General features: G+C 49.9%; 10 protein-coding genes across 10 annotated transcripts; 7 read left to right on the top strand and 3 right to left on the bottom strand.

Annotated features, from left to right (window-relative positions):
* Positions 1-196: 196 nt before the first annotated feature.
* Positions 197-640, top strand: CTAM01_16721 (NupC family nucleoside transporter; the record flags this gene model as incomplete). Its single annotated transcript, XM_060532713.1, has 2 exons — positions 197-289; positions 359-640. The coding sequence occupies 2 exons, from the start codon at positions 197-199 to the stop codon at positions 638-640; spliced, it is 375 nt and encodes a 124-aa protein (XP_060372718.1).
* Positions 641-2,795: 2,155 nt separating this feature from the next.
* On the bottom strand, positions 2,796-4,125 carry CTAM01_16720 (cellulose-binding family II protein; the record flags this gene model as incomplete). Its single annotated transcript, XM_060532712.1, has 2 exons — positions 2,796-3,238; positions 3,348-4,125. The coding sequence occupies 2 exons, from the start codon at positions 4,123-4,125 to the stop codon at positions 2,796-2,798; spliced, it is 1,221 nt and encodes a 406-aa protein (XP_060372717.1).
* A 3,370-nt stretch (positions 4,126-7,495) lies between these two features.
* CTAM01_16719 (uncharacterized protein) lies at positions 7,496-7,864 on the top strand (the record flags this gene model as incomplete). The annotated part of the gene is made up of 1 exon (XM_060532711.1): positions 7,496-7,864. One exon carries the CDS (start codon positions 7,496-7,498, stop codon positions 7,862-7,864), a length of 369 nt encoding a protein of 122 aa, XP_060372716.1.
* A 2,921-nt stretch (positions 7,865-10,785) lies between these two features.
* CTAM01_16718 (uncharacterized protein) lies at positions 10,786-11,130 on the top strand (the record flags this gene model as incomplete). The annotated part of the gene is made up of 1 exon (XM_060532710.1): positions 10,786-11,130. The coding sequence occupies one exon, from the start codon at positions 10,786-10,788 to the stop codon at positions 11,128-11,130; it is 345 nt and encodes a 114-aa protein (XP_060372715.1).
* A 617-nt stretch (positions 11,131-11,747) lies between these two features.
* Positions 11,748-12,401, top strand: CTAM01_16717 (uncharacterized protein; the record flags this gene model as incomplete). The annotated part of the gene is made up of 1 exon (XM_060532709.1): positions 11,748-12,401. One exon carries the CDS (start codon positions 11,748-11,750, stop codon positions 12,399-12,401), a length of 654 nt encoding a protein of 217 aa, XP_060372714.1.
* Positions 12,402-12,468: 67 nt separating this feature from the next.
* Positions 12,469-14,449, bottom strand: CTAM01_16716 (amidase; the record flags this gene model as incomplete). Its single annotated transcript, XM_060532708.1, has 6 exons — positions 12,469-12,584; positions 12,646-12,733; positions 12,792-13,667; positions 13,736-13,888; positions 13,946-14,068; positions 14,123-14,449. The coding sequence occupies 6 exons, from the start codon at positions 14,447-14,449 to the stop codon at positions 12,469-12,471; spliced, it is 1,683 nt and encodes a 560-aa protein (XP_060372713.1).
* Positions 14,450-15,060: 611 nt separating this feature from the next.
* CTAM01_16715 (uncharacterized protein) lies at positions 15,061-15,706 on the top strand (the record flags this gene model as incomplete). Its single annotated transcript, XM_060532707.1, has 2 exons — positions 15,061-15,342; positions 15,404-15,706. 2 exons carry the CDS (start codon positions 15,061-15,063, stop codon positions 15,704-15,706), a joined length of 585 nt encoding a protein of 194 aa, XP_060372712.1.
* A 284-nt stretch (positions 15,707-15,990) lies between these two features.
* CTAM01_16714 (major facilitator superfamily transporter) lies at positions 15,991-17,992 on the bottom strand (the record flags this gene model as incomplete). Its single annotated transcript, XM_060532706.1, has 7 exons — positions 15,991-16,230; positions 16,284-16,388; positions 16,453-17,208; positions 17,274-17,565; positions 17,656-17,726; positions 17,794-17,864; positions 17,923-17,992. The coding sequence occupies 7 exons, from the start codon at positions 17,990-17,992 to the stop codon at positions 15,991-15,993; spliced, it is 1,605 nt and encodes a 534-aa protein (XP_060372711.1).
* An 828-nt stretch (positions 17,993-18,820) lies between these two features.
* Positions 18,821-19,771, top strand: CTAM01_16713 (uncharacterized protein; the record flags this gene model as incomplete). Its single annotated transcript, XM_060532705.1, has 2 exons — positions 18,821-19,235; positions 19,671-19,771. The coding sequence occupies 2 exons, from the start codon at positions 18,821-18,823 to the stop codon at positions 19,769-19,771; spliced, it is 516 nt and encodes a 171-aa protein (XP_060372710.1).
* Positions 19,772-19,808: 37 nt separating this feature from the next.
* On the top strand, positions 19,809-20,501 carry CTAM01_16712 (uncharacterized protein; the record flags this gene model as incomplete). The annotated part of the gene is made up of 1 exon (XM_060532704.1): positions 19,809-20,501. One exon carries the CDS (start codon positions 19,809-19,811, stop codon positions 20,499-20,501), a length of 693 nt encoding a protein of 230 aa, XP_060372709.1.
* Between the last annotated feature and the right edge of the window lie 402 nt (positions 20,502-20,903).

Below are 20,903 nucleotides of genomic sequence, written 5' to 3'. Positions count from 1 at the left end.
TCCTCGAGAGCCTGACGAAGCTGATCTTCGGTATATTGAGGCATTATATATAGAAGAAGACATGTGCAAAAGATGAGCCCATTTGGACGCGAATTGAAAATGTTGTGATAAAAGGAGGTTGGGGGTGGGCATTGGGTTGTGGTGGATTTTCGCGTTTTTGTGGGTGCCAGAAACAGGGGGGTGCCAGGAAGTGGGTATGTTGACTTACCCGGTTGCGTTCCTCCTGGGTGTTCCCCGTAACGGCGACCTTCTCAAGGTTGCCCGCTTGATCGCCCTTAAGGTTATTGCTGTAAGTGCAACTCCTCATCTGGATATCGCTTGACCACTTGACTTCAGGTACTGACTGGTATATGAATAGAACGAGTACGTTGCCTTCACCGAAATGAAGACGCCCGAGTACCTCGATCTCTCTCCCCGTTCCCAGCTCATTGCGACCTACGCTCTTTGCGGTTTCGGTAACATTGGATCCCTTGGTATTCAGATCGGTATCCTTGGCCAGCTAGCCCCCAGCCGTGGTGGCGATGTCAGTGCCATGGCGATTTCTGCGCTCATTTCTGGCGTCATGTCGACTCTGACGTCGGCCGCTGTTGCAGGCCTTGTTGTTACCCACCAAGTAACGAACCTCGCTGCTAGTGCTTAGGTCACTAATTGGTCTCGAGAATCCGAACTGGATAGATGTCTCCGTTCGAATGGACATTGTTGAAACGAGAAAATATGACTAAAAGATGTACGATGTTGAGGAAGAAGTGTGCTTGTACAGCGTCGGTTGATGAGAGAAGAATATACACAGTAGTTAGTAATACCCAGTGCACCTGCCAGCAAGCGAGCTGGATAATTCCACTCGTAATATCAACCAACTATGAACTGAGATGAGAAAACAAGGTGTCAAGGAGTCCTCATATACCACTGTCGCCCGACTGGCAAAGGCGTGATCGAAGACTGTCTTGCGCAATCCGTTCTCTTTAATAATGCGATCCTCCCAAAAGTTTTCCCATGTTCTAGCATTTCGCCCCGCCGCCGTCTAAATCCGGCTGATCTCCGTGTGTCAGGCCGAAGTAGTATCCGCCATCCCAAGCCTAATTGGATCCGCATCGAGCAAAAATTTTTGCGTACCAAGGACGACAGGCATAAATCCGCCGGTCTCCAGCGGGCATCGGCGCCGGCCGTAGGCAGCAAGAACGGCTTTGCGACTGGCATTTGAGCCTCACCTTCTCGGCCTCCGCTGTTTATGGTTTCAAATGCAAGTAGGAATGCTCCACGCTTCCATCAATCCAGCTTGGTGCTTCTGGCTTCAGTCGCGAGTCACTGGTCGGAAGTTTCTCAAGTGGGCCGAGGCCGCGATGGAGCCTGTTCCAAGTCAAGGAGGATACCACACGAGGTGCCATTAACACCGTCTTGAGCCGCATCCAGAGTCCAGGCGCATGAGCTTCTTAAGCCAGGAGATTTGTGACCTCCGCTGAGATATTCGTTTACTTCAAGCGTTCTTGCTTAGCAACGTCCCGTCGAGTGCTGAATGCCGTCATCACATAGTCTTCCATTTTACACCAACGCTGATCCCTCTTTGAATTCCAATTGAGTGCATCGGCGAAAAACGATACGGTATTAATACGAAACAACGCAAAATGTTAGGTGATTCGTTACCGCCCCAACTAGCAATGTACTGACGCCATTCGGATTCGGCACTCGACAGGAGACTTACATCGGAACCACACTACAACGATCCTGCTACGAGAACGCCTCGGGCTCCGTGCCGACCTACGCCAGCCGTCGTGAAGTGCCGCGTCGTGTGGATTTAAAGTCTGTTGAAGGGATGCACGGGTATTGCGGTCCACAAGACAGCAAACTCTCCGTGACTGTTTCATAAATTCGATATCGATCCTTGACTGTGGAGATCTGATTGTCTTCGGCTTGCTCTAGTAAACTTTGGGTATTGTAAACTTCATGGGCCGGTCAAGGTCAGCCCGGGCGAGATCCCTTGCGCTTTGTCTGGGATAATAGTGTTGTAGTAAATAAGGCGTAATTGCTGGCTGGCAATTACGATTCCGTGTTTGTACACCAAGTATGATATTGTTAGTCATAATCCTGGACATCAACCTCATCTCACACATAGCAGAGTGATACTGAGCGAAACAGCAGCTATGTGCGCGTTCTTACATGTCTTGTAAGTTATCTGAGTTGCATCCTAATTATCTCCAATACCTTACCTTGACGTAATTTGAGCTACTATTCCCGCAAGCAAACAGCACGTCTCGTCCGGCTACCTTGCATATCGTCAGAGCATCTAACAGTGGTTTCATATCTGTGTAGATGTTGCCGAGGATACAATCGCAGAATCGCCTTCAACTTCAAGCATCAGACGTCAACCTCAAGAGTAGCGCCAAAGACCAGCAAGCGGCTGCTTTGGCCGGGGGTATTGTTTGCTCGCACTCGTTGGATCATCGGTAAAAACTACCGCAATGCTTGATTCCCATACAGTGACCGGGCTGAGACCTAGCCTGACCTGGAGATTTGATAGTGGTTCCATATAAGTAGTCATGGTTGAAGTATCACGTGGAAGTGTGAGAAGAAAGACACATGGGCTCAGTAAGACAGTGAGATGGTGTTGATTATATACATGTATGTACAGAAGAAAATGGGACCTCAGGGGTCGAAAAATGCCTATAGACAAGAAGTCCTCTTGGGAATTTGAAAATGATAACTGCATGTGTCCAAGCATTTAGCCAACAAGGAGCTATGGGACCTTTGATGTAGGGTGAGCATGCAGTTCGAACACGCCAAAGATGTATGTATCAGATTCATGCAGAAAGGCACTGGGAATACCACTCGTTGGTCTTGACACACTGGAAGCCGGAAACGCACGCTGTTGCGCCCGTGTAACCAGAGCCACCGCACTGAGCCCAAGCGCCAACGGTTGCTCCAGAGTTAGCTGGTTGAGTCGGGACGGCGGCGGCAGTGGTGGCGGCAGCGGCAGCGGGAGCAGAGCTCAGTGCCTTGGCGGTGGGCTTGGCGGACGCAGTGCTCGCGGGGGCAGCAGAGCCGGAGGAACCAGAGCTCGAGGTGCCGGACTGCCATCCACGTTCGCGGGAGAGCTCGTACCACCAGTTGCGGAGCATCCATCCGTCGAAGTCGGTGATCTGAGCGGCAGATCCAGCGAGCATAATGAAGCTGGTGACACCCGTCGGGGTCCAGTCTATATTAGGGTCAGCATTGACACGGACGATCATGTGTATGTTATGGTCTCATGTCGGCAAGCTGAGTTGTATGTGTCATCACGTACCGTAGACTGGAAAAAGAGGTTTGTCAGCAAAGTACTTGCAAGGAAAGTCATGGCAAATAATCAAACTCACAGTCATCAAGGCCATAGGTGTGTCCAATTTCGTGCTGGAGGATGTGGGCACTGGCAGAGTCAAGGGCGCCCATGAAGTACTCGCGACCAATACGCTGACCCCAGTCGCCGCCAGCACCACCGTTCATGCCATCGGTGAGCCAGAGAGACTGGTCGTAGTGCCGGTCAGCACCAGCCGCGCACTTGCTGTAGTCGCCATTCTGGTTGAAGAAACGACCGCAAGACTCAGCGCACTGGGGGATCCCTTCGGCGTCCTTGTCAGTGTAGACCTGGATGCCAGATGTAGAACCCTGAAGAAGGCTTTTGTCACGAACGGCCCAACCGACAACGTTGACCTTAATGTCGGTGTAAGGGAAGTTATCATAGCCATAAAGCCACTTGTACCAGCCTTGGTGGGCAGTGTTGAGGGCCTTGGCGACTTGAGTGCGCTGAGCCTCTGTGACAGAAGCACTCGATTCCCAGCGGACACAAACGTTGATGGTGCCCTTGGTGGCGATGACTTGATCCCAACCGTAGTTCTTGAAGCCGAAGAAATTAGAGTAGGTGCTCTTGCAGTGATCCCAGACCTCTTTGAGGGGAGTGACGATGTTGGAGGGAGGGCTCCAGCCGGATTGTCTCTTGATAGGACGGTTACGGGGCATATCCTCAAAAGTTCGGGCCTGAACGGGAGCGAGGGCCTGCCACACAGATCCGTCAAGGTCGGAAGTAGTTGAGATGTTCATAGCTTGGGAAGAGGCCGCAAGCGCCACAACGGCGGCAGATGTGGTAGAGAAGCGCATGGCGATGGATGAGAAAGAGAGAAAATTGACAATGTACTAAGAGAAAGAAGCGAATTTGGATCAAGAACGAATGACAAGACAATGAAGTTGGTACCAAGGACCTTGTGAAGCTGAAAATGGATGGACATAGGAGGAAAGTTTAGACGGGAAGCATCCGAAGATATACACAAACATCAACACCAGACTCCGTTAGTAAGTCATCATCGTATCAATCCAACCGAGAATTCCAAGACTCCACCTATTTACTGAGAATGTCGAATTGATTGCTAATTCGTGTATCTGCCGTGTTGGCGGGCATGGCCAAGACTTTCAACGTTCCCATTTGCTTTTCCTTGTGTCCTCGGAGCACTAAGGCCTCCGTAGTCAGAATCAAATGCGGTTGTTCCGCCTAAATTCATTGGCGGGAGAATAAGTCAGCGGGGACTGAGTGACGATGGAAGATTAAGGACCGCTTCCAGGGTGGCGTTGGGTGCCCAAGTTGGGGAACAAATCCTACGGTGTAAAGAGGGGCTTACTGGAAGTCCTTCCTTTCTCGAATGGCTGGCCGGAGATAAATAGCGCCAAGCCTGAGTGAGCAATTCTGGTGTGACATGCGGGTTCTGAATAGAGCACACAAGACTTGAGAAATCCGGGGAAGGGCAAACATGCATGAGGTGCCAAGGGGACGTTCAGTATCCCTAAAAGGCTGAGGTATCTGCCGTGAGGTGTTGTTGGCATATTTTGAAGGGCTCAAGACTAGCTCGTGGACGGCTTTGTGTTACATTTACCCGCGGATCTTGGGGTCGTCCAAACTGTCCCCAAGATCCGATGTTTACACTAACGGGCACAGAGGATGTTCTGTGTTTTCGGGTCGATCATCCGACCAAGAAAACAGACGACTGCCAGGACTCAGCTGTCTGGACTCCAATTAGAGGGGAGAAGGGCAGAAAAACAGTCCATAGACGACTCAGAAGGGGCGGAGAGCAGTTTCAACCCCATCGAAAACGAGTAATGGTGAAACAGATGATTAGAATTTGCGGGACTGACATCCACAAACCTGGTAGTTCCCTGGTCATTGCTTTTTAGTCACGTTACATAAACCAAGCGTGCCGGCATGGAGTCCCATCTTGGCAGCTCCATGGCCGAATTTGGATGGAACTCGGCGGTCGAGCGATTCCAGGCTCTTGGCGTCAACATGGTTTCCTCTTCATTGCACGATCCGCTTGGCCCAAGCAGACCAAGACTTACTATCAACGCCCATTCGTACATGTACATTATTTCGCTCTCTATGCCCAGTTGTGGTAGTAATATCCATCGGAAATGTTGCAATGTATTTGTACGATTTTGGAAAAGTGGATGGCCTCTGCGATACAGGTTCCGACGCACGAATTGATGCTGATAATCGTCTCTGTACTTGATAGGGCTGACTTTGTGCGCAACTCTCGGAATTCCCAGCACCATCGGCATCTTAGCTGGGTTGGAAAAACAGATTGAACAATCTTGATGCTCTGCAGCCATGCAGTAGTAGTAGTCAATCAGCCTCATGAACTCTATTCCGTCCGACGTCCATTAGGTAGTTGGAAATCCACGTGTGGTCTTACAATTAAGCATAATGCTTGACATTTTCCCGACCAGACTTCCACGCATCAGCTCTCGTTAAAGTTAGGCTTCTCCATTGAATCCGGAATCCGAATGCCCCACATCGACTGCATTTAATCTACACTAGTGTACTCCGTAATAATGATCAAACTTGAAAGTCAAGGGGTTTCCCCTTTTGAGGGCAGGAATCATTGCCTCTGTACCAATCACAATTGCACGTAAACGGGAACTCCCCGGGCTTAGAGGCGGGGATTCTTGAAAGGATACGAGATGCATGGGTCGAGACCCGGGAAAACCTCAATGGAATACGGATACATTTCCCGTGTATTATCTCCAACACCCCGTCTCGACCTTTTAAGAGTAAACGAAGGAAATTGATCACTTTCATCGGAGCAAGACAACGCCACCAATGCATGACCTGAGTCTTCTGAATCTTCTTAAAGACGTTAGAGACTCCGGCATTTTCTCCTGATTGCCTGCTTAAATAAGCTTCTGCAAGGAATTCAGCCATCCGCGCTGTCGATACAATAGCCAGATTGCAAAGCCACGGACGCACCAGACACTAGATGGGAACAACTGCACCCGTGAGGTTTTCCATGTGCAAGGGTCGATGGGATCAGTGCAATCGGTGATGGTCTGCTCAAAGCTGGTCACAATGAGTAGTGTCCATCCTAACCGTGCATCCCAGTCCACGCTTGCTACAAGCCTATATAGATATCCTCATTCTGTTGATACTGACTACTGCGCAGCGTCGGCTGACAAAATTAGTCAATAAGGGTATGCTACGGCCCAATAAAGAATCTGCAGAGGGCCTGAACCGATCAGGTGACGATAACTTCGACCTAACAGAGACTTCTCCCGTTGTTGCGTGCAGAGCGGCAAACAGGTCCTAAACGCGGTTGGTTTCGAGGTGGCTGCGAGTGTTTCCGACTGAGCTGAGTCAAGTCCTGGCATCAGGCACGAAAGAAGAGGAGCAGAGTTACGAACAAGGCATAAGCTTCGAAGTGCCTTCGGTTGATTGCGCTTGATCGACTCTTATTTCTCGGCTCACACAAAATTCGGCGACTTGTAAAGTTCAATTACTGTCGCAATCGACGCTCGGTCGTTGTGTCAAGGGCAGTTTTCCTGTTCTCGCGATTCCTGGCAATTCTCGATTGCCATTCACGATGAGGAGTGAACACGATAAGGGTTCCAGTTGGCTGCGACGTCGGTGACGGGGATGCGGTTTCGTCATTGTTCTCATTTTGTGCCTAAAATGTCTCCTGTGCATCATCTCATGACATGCCGTCCGATTCTTGCAGGGAAACCCCAATAACTTGCAAGGTATGTCGATCTTATAGTCCAATCATGTTGATGTTCTTGTGATTGATGTGCCATATGCTTGGTTCTTCAAGGTCCAACCTCAAACACTCCCGTCTGATTTCAAACCATCCGAAGAGCCGGAGGCACTATGTTGATCGCCATTTGCTTCAGAATAAGGTAGACTGAGCTTCCATCGTCTTCCAATTAGTGAGTCACGATATGACTACATATTACAAAAGAGATTGATTCGTCGAATACTGCCAGAGTGATGTGGTTCTAATTACCCTAATATCTTTATTCTCATCATTGAGTTGAACTCAGTTTGTTCTCAAGGTTCTGTGAACCCCGTTTCAACATCATCCGCTCCGCGCAGCAACTCCAGGGACTATCTTTTTTCTCAAGAAGCTGAACCATTTCTACATTTCCACCATCGCTCCAACTCATTGAAATTTCGGGAAGAAGTGTCAATAATAGTCTAACGACCTGCAACATGCGACCCACCAAGGCTCTTTTTGTACTATTCGGCGCATCTAGCGCATCGGCTGCCACCATTCGGCGACAGGCTGACGGTATTGATTTCGGCAAATGCACGCCAACAATGGATTTTCAACTGGGCCGCACTGGGCGCAAGCCGGATCAAGGCACCTTCTTGCCAACTGACCCTCTCGTAGCCAAGGATCAACAAGACGCGCTGAATCCAAACATTATCACGAACCGAATTTGCGATCAGCTCACCAACGTATGTGAGGCGACTCAGGCTGCAAAAGACCAGTGTCAGCAGGCTAAGGCTCAGGTCTCTGCGGCAGGCGTCAGAGATGCTTCTGCTGCGACCATGTTCAACAGTGCCATGGGTTTCTAGGGAGGAAAGCCAATAGTCTAATTACTTCGTTGGGGGTTGCAGGATGAACTGGAAAGCTGTGTTGTATTCTGACCCCCCACTCGCCTACATTTCGAGTCCCAGAGTCAGGTCGAATGGCTCGGCTGAACAGTCCGTAACACATTGTATGCAATTCGGCGCCAGTTCAAATGTTCTAAATGCAGAAGTTTGGGTGCGGATCTCACACGGAGAGAGCGGATGCAAGGGAAAGCACCATTGGACATAGGTGTGACTTGATAAAGGAAACGAATCAAACTATTACCTGCATATACGGTCAAGCCCTCCAAACCCAGGAATCAGTTATCTAAGGCCTCAGTGTGTGAAGATATTGACAAAAGTACAAAGGTAAGTATTTTTGCCTTTCGAGTGTGACTCAGCTTGTTCGAGGACATGGGGTTGATGTTTCGTCCGCGAGATCAAAATCTTGGCTCTTTTAAGCCTATGATATTTCTATTAATCAGACGAACCAAGTTTAAGAGGAGCGATCTGCGTTGAAAATGCTATCCTCAAAGATTTCATTTGACAGAAGTCTTAGTCCAAGGCGAAGCATCCTACTATTGCCGTAAGTTGAAGTATGGTTAACCGAGGATAAAACGCAGGAAACCCTTACTTATTTATTGGAAAGCGAGGATCATGAAATCTCCCCAAAACAGTAGTATTCCATTGTTTGTGGTGGTACATGATCTCCAAGCTATTCCATCTGATACTTTTGCCAAAGGTCATGGGCTCAGTGCTGTGTGGATTTGTGAGGCATGCAGACGTGTACGTTATTTCTGCAGTTGTCGTCGGGGCGCGATGCTAGGACCTTCCACCTAGTACATCAAGGCGAGTCTGGGCGAGTTTGCAATTAGCTGCCTGGTCAGAAAATTAGACCAGATAGGAGAGTATCGAAGTGAGGAGAGAGCTTCAAGAGGAGAATGGGAAGGACAACGGTTCCAGAGGACTCACGAGATTTGAGGGCGGTGAATGCACATCAGTGTTGGTGCCAACGTTTTTATCCACCATCCGACATTCATTTCATTGGAAAGCCCCAAGCTGGTCCAAACTGGTGGAAACCCATCAGCAAAGCGCTAGAGACTCATAATTGTTCGGTCGCATTCATTAGAAGTCCAGTGGCTGCCTGGACGGGACATGCTCGTCACCCCGCCAAACCCCGCGCACTTCGTGTGGACCAGACAAAAAGTATTGAACGAGACAACGGGCAAAACAGTTCCCGGACTTCTAGCCACGGCGCTAATGCCTTTGCTTGCCGAATTATTACATTCTTCAATGCTCAAACTGTTCATGCCAGATGCTAAGAACATAATTGGAACTGGGACCGTCATGATCAATGATTCACAACACCATACAGGGACGATATGACGAGCAACCCATCGTAGAACGCGACATGATAGGCTTATTTGTTGCTCATGGCTCCGAGAAGGAAGCCGCGGAAGGAGAAGCACTAGACCAGTAGGATCTTCTACGATGCTGTTCTTGATCATGTTTCCTCACGTAAAGTAGTATACGCTCACTTGCAGGCCGAAATAGACACAGGCATCATCATCGCCCGCTCCTGATAATTGAAGCAAGAAAGCCTTGGTATCTCTAGGCACTCATTAGGAAAGGCTACAGTTTATGGCCGCCCGCGACAGCTTTGCTGCCCAAGGTCTCCGAACAAGACGAGGTGTGTGTGGGATTCACGTTTCCCCAGAAACCAACGTCGTATGGGCACTTTGGACCATTACGAGAAGCAAGAAGGTCCTTGGATAGGACGTAGGTCTTTGGCCTAATCTGGTGAGTTGCTATTCCTGCAGAGAGATGGCGGCTGAGATGTTAGGCCAGCAGGTTACAATGGGGAAGTCGATATGAGTGTTTGAGCAAAACCATCGCCAGAATTGAGTTGAACAAAGTTATTGTTCAGGTGAGTCTGGCTAGACCATTCTTCGAGTCTTTCCTGTTCAACTTGACAAGGGCGAGCGCTTTAATTACCAACTGGACTTGGTTTCATCAATCATAGTTGATGTCCTGGAAGTTGGAATTACCCTTCTTGGACCCTACAGACTGTTGGGATTCTTCGGACGTACCATTCTTTATTCAAAGCGACTTGTATGTGAGGGTTGCACGACGACCCTAGATCGCCCAAAGATGAATCTGTTGAGGCTGGTAACATCAGAAAGTGACTTTACCGTTGGGTGCGTTAATGGTCCGAGCAATCAACATTCAAGGATCGCGAGAAGGTATTCCAATGAGTAAGGTTTCAATACTCTTGCAACATGTACTGGAAGAAACCGCACCTGTGGTTTTGGCCCCTGATACACATTCCAGTACCTGTCATCAAGAAGCTTCCACAACGGCCAGTATCATACTAGCCAGTATTGTTACTTAACAACTGAGCAGAACGTTAGGGGCTCTTGACTCAAACATCAAGCCAAGGTTTACGCTGTGTCCACCTGCGAGTGTCACATGTCTCTTCATAGGTGCCAGCCGTAACTTTTGGCGCCCTAGGGCGTGAAGTCCATAGATTTTGCGCTTATCAATCTCCACGCGTAAGAGGCTCTCACTCAGGTAAGCAGGGCAAATAGAGAACTTTTGACATGACTGTGCATGCCATCTTTCCTCCCCTTGCACGTCATGCCATGTCGATAGCATGCCGAACTCCCCACGCTCATTGCCCAATGGGACTCACCCCAGACTCATGCCCCAAGTCACCGGTGGCCAGGACGGTGAAGTCGCTTTGACATATCAGGGAGGCCTTATATCCGCACAAGCTATGAATGCTGCCACAGAGCAAGTAACCTTGAATCACCCTCAGCCCAATGCGCTGGACAGACTCGCAAGAAGTCAACCCGCGACAGGCGGAGCTTTCGGGCCGCTCTTTCTGACTGCAGGGTCGGATCTGGACCCCGGATGCGCTCCGCTGAATGATAACCTCCCGACTGACACCTCTGGCCAGATTTGGCCTTCGATGTTTTCCACGGCTGATAGCGATCCCCAAGAGACACCGATATCCTGAATATATGATGGAAGCAGTGAGGCGGTGGATCCGAGTTATGCGCTTGGCGATATTTCGTGATCTCTGCAGTCTCCGGCTACGACGTCAAACCACATTAACTGGCCGATCCCCTCCAATGATGAGCTTGTTGGCCAAACTGTGTTCAACACCAATAAAGGCCTACCAAGAAGACGGAGTCGTTATCGATTTGTGCATTCCTAGAAGCAGGCCAATCCAGTACCAATTCCTGTATCTACAAGCGTTGGGGAATTGAGTCCTATGCAGCGGTGGAGGAAGTCTCCCCCGCAAGATGAACCAGCCTCCATCACTGCCATACATGACGCGCTGGAGAATAGTACTGCTCGCCTCGACGTCAGTCGAACACCGAATGTTGCTGATTATGCCCGCACTGAATCCAAAGCCAGCTTGGGCAGTGGCGAGAGCAGTTCATCTATACAGTCGGCAAACTCAGTGTGGTCAGCAGCATCAGACACGTCAAGAGGTCGACAGAACGAATCAAGTTTACTTGATCGCACCGGGCGGGGAAGAGTGTCTAAGAAACGCGCAGCCGCCGCTTCCAAGAAAGACGATCGCCCCTTCAAATGCACATTCTGCTGCGATAGCTTCAAGACTAAGTATGATTGGGCTCGGCACGAGAAATCGAGGCACCTTAACCTGGAGTCGTGGATTTGCGCACCGCGGGGAGGTTCGGTCATGTCTACAGTGACTGGCAGACCTCATTGTGCGTACTGCAGCGAGGTAGACCCGTCAGAAGAACATCTTGATGGTCACAACCATAAAGCATGCTACGACCGACCGATAGAAGCACGATCATTTGGAAGGAAAGACCATCTTGTTCAACACCTCCGCATTATGCACAAACTAGACATAATGCCTCGATTCGATGGATGGAAGGCTGAAGCTGTGCGGATCTCTTCTCGATGCGGGTTCTGTGACGTGGAGTTCATGACCTGGAACAAACTCGTTGACCATCTCGCCAACCACTTTCGCCATGGTGCAATGATGAAAGACTGGAAGGGAGAACACGGATTCAGTCCAACAATTGCGCAGCAGGTCGCGCATGCCCTGCCTCCCTACCTCATAGGTTCAGAGTCGCTGAGTGTTGTCCCATTCTCAGTCACGAATCAGAGCACCAGAGACCATTTTGCTCAGATATCGTCTCGTACACTTGAGTCACAACAAGAAAATGGAAAGAAGACCGCTGCAATAGATACTGCGACGTCTTTACTGTCAGAATCAATCCTCAGATCCAGGGCAGCAACGTCAAAAGCTTTCACAGAGATCCTGGAGCAACATTTGAGGCATTTTGTAAAGGAGCACCTCTCTCAAGGGTTCGACATCACAGACGAAATGCTTAGACAAGAGTCGAGGCGTGTGATTTACGACTGCGACGACGAATGGAATCAGACTGTTGCAGACAATCCCGAATGGCTAGAAAAATTCCGTCAGCGCCATGCTATTGGCTGCGGTGGTGGTGGTGACACTGCCGCCGAGGAAACTCTTGGATTATCAAAAAGCACTTGAGAAAGAATTTGATATTTCGTGTCTCTACAGAAAAAATACAAGTATCCCGCACATTCATCGCTCACTTTCATGCTTGTATGTCTTTGTCAATGATTCTCATGGCGTTTAAACACTCTTCATCATAAAATCGAGGAGCAATGACTTGAAGCGAACACGGGGCGCCGTCGGTTGCTTCTGGATCATCTGTGTTCGGTTTAGCACCAGGCACGAGAAGAACAGCAAAATTAGAACGCACAGTACTTACAGTCCGCTTCAAAATTTGAGGCCGCTTTCTGGTAGTTGGGATCTCTCGTCTTGGAGGATACCCCATATGGTATTATCCCTGCTGGATACTGCCCCCCCACAGTTAGTTGAATTGTTGGCTGCAGAGAGGTGATTGCACTGGCTTACGTCTAACACATTCCACATCAAGGTGTAGACAGGGATGCCATAGGTATCGTGGGGGACCGCGGTGCTGATTGCTCCGGGGCCGACGACAACATCGAGGTGATACTCGGTCCAAATGTTCTTCCAGCTGTTGGCATAAGAAGCCTGTAAGCCAAGGAACTCATCCAGTTGGTGTACTGTGTCCAGCTCCGTTGAAATAAGAGGCTTTGAAGTTGTGAAAGGATGAACGCCTCGTTTCACTGAATGTACCAGTGGTTCACCAATCTCACTCGCCAGGGCATCCAGACCGGAAGATCCTAGCCCGAAGTAATGGAATCCCAGCTTTCCACCAACACTGGCACTGCAAGCGGGGTTTGCTGGTAATTTGACGATACTGTGCCCTGCGCCAGTCAATTTTGAGACTGCGTCTTGAAGCGCTCGTCGAACAGGCGGCTGCAAGGGATATTCCGGATCTTCGGGAAGGATACCGATGGTCAGGGTCTTGTTGCTTCCATAGGAGCTTCTCCAGGGGGCGTTGACTGCAGATGCGTCATAATGCCAAGGCCGACGACCGATCACTGTTTCCATAAACAAACTGAGATCATCAACTGAATTTGCCATCGGCCCAGCGACAGGGGTGACTCCAGGAAGCTGGAGTTTGCGGAAGGGATAGTTAGCTTGCCCTCCAAACGGCGTTCGATCCGCTGTGGGCTTGAAGCCATAAATGCCGCAACAAAGTGAGGGGATCCGGATTGATCCTGCAATATCGGAGCCAACGCCCAATACTGAGCCTCTGAATGCTACAAGAGCTCCCTCACCACCGGTTGAACCGCCGGCGGTAAGAATCGTCTTGTGTGGATTCAAAGTTCGACCGAAAATGTTGTTCTCCGAGTCGGCAGTCTATTTAACTCTCGTCAATATACACTCGACCAAAACTTTTGATCGATGCAGATCAGCAGGTCACGAACCATCATGGTCTGCGGAACGTTCGTTTTACAGAATAGGACGGCTCCAGCGTCCACTAGGAGATCGACCATCGCCGAGTTAGAAGTAGGCAGTGGCCTTTTCAAAAACTCGACATAACCGACAGTAGCGTAATGACCTCTAACGACGAAAGAATCCTAAATTCAGCAGTTCTACAGGCCGAACAGGCGGACAAGTTTTCCGGATGGGGATACCTTGAGGCTAATTGGTAGGCCGTGCAGTGGCCCTACGAGCTCTCCAGTACGCTCTAGGTGCTGGTCAAGTTCTCGAGCCCTCTTGATTCCTTCATCGAAGAATATTTCAGTTAAGCAAGAAGTCTAGAAGATGTCAGTACATGTGATTCGGCGTTCGGGAGCTCGGCCACAACCTACGGTGACGGAGCGGGATGGAAATGTCCTTACAAGCTGTTGAGCGAGAGCAGCGCGCCTGCAAAACGCCACTGCCACTTCTTCCGATGTGAGTTTCTTGTGATGAATCTTGTCGAGCAACTCTCGCGCGTTGTAGCACTCTGTGATGTCGAGTTCCTTTCCCGTCAATAACGCTGATTTCCGAGCAACATCTTGGGCTATTAGTCGACCTTCTTCGGCAGTTCCCTTGCCTCGAAGCTTGGCTAGCTGATCATCAGAGATTCTCCATTCCTGAGGTATGTTCCGCTGTTGCTCCAACCGGTGACGAGAAGCAATCGCTTCCCATTCCATTGCCGCGGGCATTGATACTACGCCTTATAGGTTCAGAAGGTATCGTGGAAGAAAGAAGTTTCATAGGTTGCATGCGCTATTGTTTTGATTTGGATGCGATAGTCGAGTAGACCGAGGGCAAGAGACAGAGGAGAAAACTGGACTGTGTTGTCTTCTTTTCAACCCCAATGCACCTTGATGCTAGAAACGTCGCCGGAATTGCGGACGATGGCACGCATCCCGGGCGGCTTGTTGGCGCGTCCAATGGCCCAATAGGGAAGGAGATGCCGCCAGATCTTGGCTGGCAGAGTTGCCGATGCCGTCGGCTGCCGGGAGTCAAAAGACTGATGCGTACTTAGGCTTATAATTCTGAGGAGTCGGCATCTGCGCTCGGGAGATGGATGGGTGACAGCTCTTTCGACTCTGCAACAATTGCGTAACAAACCCCCTCTTATCAGCCTGCGAATACATTGATTGTGAAGAACTATTTAAAACTCCGCCTCGAGCATTCGGCACATGTCCCAGCACGTCGTGCCAATACCAAAAGCCATTCACAGTTCGACTCTCCATCTACTTACTTCGATCCAGGATACATTCGGCAGGTCGACCCGCGCTCAACTTACATCCTAGTCATGGCACCCGCGAGAAGCTCCGATCATGCCCCCTCCCCCGGAAACGCCTTCTCGCCAAGTGGAGTCGCTGTGCCACCCATGCGCATGCCACATCTGGACTTCATCTATCGTATCGTCTGCGATATGGACCCCAACGTGTCCGAAATTGCAAACGTTGATAACACGGGCGTCACTCGTCTTGTTCTGCCTATCTTGAGCGGGTCAGTCAAAGGCCCTAGGATCACAGGCAAGATTGTGGAGAGAAGTGGTGCAGATTGGGCCGAGCGCATTAGGCCTGACAAGGTTAGCACGGTGTAAACAAGTCACCCATGAAGGGAAGTTCATACGGCTTACCGCTCTCTAGGCGTTCTCAAGGTTGCATGCCATGTATACTCTCCAGACTGATGATGGTGTCTTCATCCTCGTCAACGCCCAGGGCGTTTTCCGCACTGGCCCTGGTCGAACAGACAAATCGCCTCGATCTTCAATCAGTCAGGATGACGTTGAGTATTTCACGCACATTAGGTTTGAAGCACCAGGGGGAAGCCCTTACGACTGGATGAACGCTGTGGTAGCACTCGGGGTAATGACCATGTTTGAGGGGCGCCCTATCATCGACTGCTATCGACTCACAAACTTCCCTGGCGTAGCGGCAGAAAAGCTTTGACCTGGATAGTGTGCAGAATTGTAGATCTGGCCACTAGATGTAGGTATCCAGCAAACAGACAAAGACTTCGACATATCTCATAGCCGCATGTGTAAATGTAGTGAGACACCAGGTCAACCACGACGAGCCCAGCCAAGTTGAACAATTTAAAACGCAGAAGTATTCTGTAAAGACTAGAAAGACGGAATCTGAATTCTTGCCATACTCGGGAGTGGTGCCAAAGTTCTTACATACAAGCAAACCTCTGGTCAGGCTGGCAAAATAAGATACCCGTACTCAGCACACTAAATCTGCATGCGCCTCTCCACAAGTCGCAAGTATCGGGGAGCCAGAATGGTGCGAATGCGCTTGCCCCAGATGATCATAGGAGCATACAAAAGACCGATGAGAAGAGAGATAACCCCACTCAGAATGTACATATTGGTAAGGCCCATGTTTGACATCCAGGGCACAAGCGCCGAAGGGACACCTACGCTGACAGCATTACGGACAAACGCGACACCAACAAAGGCTTCGGCAGTCAGCTGTGGAACCATATGTTAGTCAAAGTCATTGTATCGAATATTGATGCATTCACCTCTCGATAAGTATCAATAACAAATGTAAAGGTGATGTCTCCATTTGCACCAAGGCCAAATGCGAATAGTGCGCCGCCGATGCTAGGGAAGATCCAATGCATTCCCTAGAGCTGTTAGTTTAACCAGTCGATGGAGCAAAAGAAGACATGTGGCGCAAAGGTGACTTACTCGATCCGCGGTGACTCCAAACATGACAATACCACCAGCCATCGTGATCACGGGTAGAAATAAGGGATACAGTCGCATTTCCGGCTCGAAAACGCCCCCATTCCTCTTAGCCAAGCGCAAAACAGTCCAGTCTGCTAAAGGTCCGCCGTAAATACTGCCGAAAATGTTTCCAACAAAAGGTCCGAGGTTCATATATCCGATTGCTGCAGTATTGAAATTGTAGGGGGGCGCAGAAAAGACGACGGATACAACCGACATGAACAGTACTAGCCAGCAAACACCGGATGCAAACTGAAGAGCAGTGAACATGACGTGTGGAAGAGTAATGACATGAAGTGGCAAGATGAAAACTCGCAGTAAGGATTCCGAGGTTGGTGTCAATAATCGCATGCGATCGCGGTAAGAATTCAGTGGGACATTCGTAGCGGGATTGGACCGCATGTAGTTCAGCTCCAGACCGCCTTTATCAAGGCTTCTGACTTTTGCCATATCATTCCCGCCAATCGGTGAGTTGTCGTCTGTAAGGTCGCTTTCGCCGAGGCTTATGGGAATATATTTGGTCTCTTCATACAAGAAAACAAACATGAAGAAGAGAACTGTCAGAGAGATAGAGAGGGCGTAGTATGACCAGCGCCATCCCTGAGTCACGGCTTGGGAGCCGGCAGCCAAAGGCGTCAAAAAGCTTCCTGCCATTACGGCAGTAAAATAGAGACCGTTGGCAGAACCTCGCTGGTGAACGAAGAAAATATCGGCAATCTGTTGCAGGAAAGAATCATTAGCGAAAAGGCGAGATAAGACCAGGGGATTTTGATAAGTATTACAGTCATTTGCACCGCGGTCTCGTTTATAGCGCCAGCTAGTCCCGTGATTACAGCTGTGGCAATAAGTTCTGCGTATGAATGCATAGAAGATGTCCACCACGCTGCTGCAGCAAGAATCGCTGTGGAAACTAAGTACGTTAAGCGACGACCATACTTGATTGTGAACGGAATGAAGAAAATGCAGCCTGTGGCAAGTCCTGCAAGCTGAGCGGACTGCGCGTTGCTGAGTTGGTTGATAGACACATCGAGATCAACGGTCATCTGTTGCCAGAAGACGGTTTGGATCGAGAGGCTATGGAGGAAAGCAAACAAATCGTCAGCCGGGGAGTTGGTCCGCGAAGGGCAACAGATGGATTGGAAAACCGATGTGGCTCTAACGTACTTGGTGAAAGCGGCCACGGTGACGCCCATGGCAAGACTGTAGTTAAGATACTTTCTCCATTTGCTCCAGTTCTATTTCACGCATTCAAAGAGTAAGAAGATGTCATTACCGGAGCATCACAAACAGCAGAATCCGTACCAGTGGGTCGTTCGGGTCTGACGATGGAGTTGGGGATAGAACAAATATTGGGGACTCTGTAGCGTCCTCATCTGGGGTAGAACGCAGACGTCAGCACAGGACTTCAAAGACTTCGAGTAAGAGGCATACAATTGAGCAAGTGAACTGTTCCCGGAGGAAGGGGTGTATGTTGAGCCATTGTCACTGCTGGGACGTCCATCGGGAACTCTCTACCACAGCGTTGAGGCGAGAGCAGAAGGAGACACAAACAATAGTGGGCTTATGGGCTAGATGTGGTGAGGTGCTGTTGCGTTTAGGAACCAGCCTAGAATATTGTCGCATTTGATGCAGACACAGCAATGAGTCGAGCAGGCAACGGGCATTTAATATAAAATACCAAGGTAAGTTGACCTTCTCAGGAGACTTCTATTTCGGCCTGGGTACTACTCGAAGTTGTGTGACAGCTGGGATTTTGGTGTGTGCCACGATAAGCCACGCGCCCAGGTTAACCCTTTTCAGTCATAGGAGACTGAAGCACCTGCACCACATTTAGATCAGGATGATAATCTTCGAGAGCCCCGGTCGTAATCGAAGACGATGAAGACCATGGCGAGAATGACCAATGCCGTTGTGATAACAGGACTGGGGACTTGATTACAGTCCCTGTGAGTGTACACTAACCAGCAAGTCTGACGAGGTCTTGACGCCATGTACTGGCAAGTCCCTGCTGGACCCTCATCCCTTTCTTTCCGAGGGCATTCCGCATGGATAACAGAGAACTCTATTTGTCTTAGCGGCCTCGCCCCCGCATTTATGAAGCTGCAACATGATTGCTTGGACCCCAGAATCGAGCGTCTGAACCATGCCCTATTCGGCATATATATGCGCTCGCGGCCCCGTCTGCCTTTCTTGGGAAGTTGAAATCTCAATTCTTCATTCATCGTCGGCAAAGTCGGCCATTTCGAGAACTCCGCTGAGCAGTCAATTGCAAGGCTTGAACAGATAACGATTACGCTGACCTCACTCGACAGCCATCAGTAGGTTATCGATGGGTCGCTCTAGGGGAGGATGCTCCAATTGTAAGAGGCGGAAACGGAAATGCGACGAGACGCGTCCAGATTGCCGAGCATGCCAAAGGCGTGGCATCCAGTGCGAGGGCTATAACACCACACTCAAGTGGACCAACGGAATAGCCTCGCGGGGTCGATTTGCTGGGGCCGCAATCCCTGACCTTGCTGCGAACAAAGCGAGCGCCAACTCAACTACTTTTGATAGCTATCTGCCGAACGCTGAAGATCCACTACACCACACTGGATCATCCTCAGCATCTCCCGGGGCCGATACACCGAAGCTGTCCGGGGCCGCTCAAGAATCAGATACACCGGGGTCACACTCTGAAATCTCATATTTGGCACCATCGCCCGGCGGCACCAATGACCCGAAACGGCAGCTTTTCCAGAAATGTAAGTCATTCGCCGCTTGGCTCTGTCACGTATAGGTATTCGAGTACTGACCATGTCGCAAGTTCTCAACGCGGGGATGCACCGACTCTACACCACTGAGAGCTCTGGTTGGATGAAATCTCACTTTGTCTCAATGGCAGAGAAAAGCCAAGCATTTGCTATCGTCTGTGGTGCTATCCAAGCATACCTAGACGACGGTTTCTCAGTCTCGTCAATGGAATACGTCGATCACGCGCTCCAAACTTTCCGATCGGAATTAGAAAGCCGACACAACTCCTTCGATGGATCCACCGTCTCTGCTGGCCTGCTTCTCTGTAGTCTATGTGTAAGTCTCGAAAAAGCATAGCATCGCCGTATGCGAATCGGCTACCCATATCTCACGCGTACAAACGTCTCGAATCTGATATTTCTTACTAACTCACAGCCTTTATGTAGCTGCTTCAAGCTCGCCCTTGGACGATGTATCTTCAGCTCATGGCCGGCCTGTACCATTTAGAGACGAATCTGAGTCATCTGCTGCCCTCAGCCGACCATGAGTTCACCATCCGGCACTCCATCGAAGTCTTGTCTATCATGGACATGGATATCATGGTGATTGGTCGAATAACACCGAGCATGAATGTTTGGCGCCACCTACGAAAAGTCCAAGATTCTTGGAAAGGCGGTAGGCTCGGTGGGGTAGAGACCGTATCGGGACTGCCCAGATCGCTGCTAGATATTCTCGCTGATATGAGGGAGAGCAGCGCGAGTGACATAGAATCCCAGCTCTGGACTTGGCCGGGAGAGATTGGTGAGCATGCCCAATGCATGCTTTGGGACTGCTGGCGGTATACAGCGGTCTTACATGTGAGGCGATTATACCGATCTAGAAGAAAGTTGGCATCATCCGATGATGAGAACCGGCCGGGACCTCACTCAGGTGACATGACATCATTCCCGTCAAGAGAAGTCGTCATGTGTCGTTTGGCGGCATCGGTTTACGCACTATACAGGGCAGTTGAAATGCCTGCCAACCACCACCTTCTGGTTCACAACGGGCTCATGTATCCTTTAGTGATAGGCAGCCTCGAAGTCCCCATCCTAAATGCTCATCCAGAGTGGAAGCAGGTTTTCGACGATGTGCGGTCATCGTTCTTGAGGAAAGACTCATTTCGGCTCATAAATATAGTTGACGAGGTTCTTGAAGAAGCATCCAGGGAGGGAACTGATACATTTGACATAGAAGAAGCTGCTAAGGCTCGAGGTGTTGAGATCGCAGTCTTTTAACCTGTTGAGGATAGCGGTCCGGGAATAGGAAGAAAATTGCTCAAACGCCTGAGTTCGTCTGTCTAAACTTTGCTGCCCTACACACGCACTTGTGCAGTGATTTGCCTGTCGCTTCTCGTTCATCCGTTTGAGACATCAAGACTGGAGTTGGGTGGTATGATGGGCGCAGACAAGATATCTCGGAAAGATAGGTGGAACATAAATGACATCCAGGTTTTTGCCTCGTGATAACCCAATCTTCTCAGAATACTCGAGCTGTACAAGAATACGGTCATTGACGAACTCAGTTCCCTGCCCGCACATGATATGGTGACCTGAGCGATGAAGAGTAGTGATGACAAGAAGGCCAGGCCGATGCACTCGGACATCTCGAAGTGCCTTTCCGATGGAAATTAGTTGGGT

This window comes from Colletotrichum tamarilloi (genome assembly GCF_030869305.1).
Source record: "Colletotrichum tamarilloi strain Tom-12 chromosome Unknown Scaffold_253.1, whole genome shotgun sequence".
NCBI lineage: Eukaryota > Fungi > Ascomycota > Sordariomycetes > Glomerellales > Glomerellaceae > Colletotrichum > Colletotrichum tamarilloi.
Note: the sequence above shows the minus strand (reverse complement) of the source record. Positions and strands in the feature narration are given on the sequence as shown.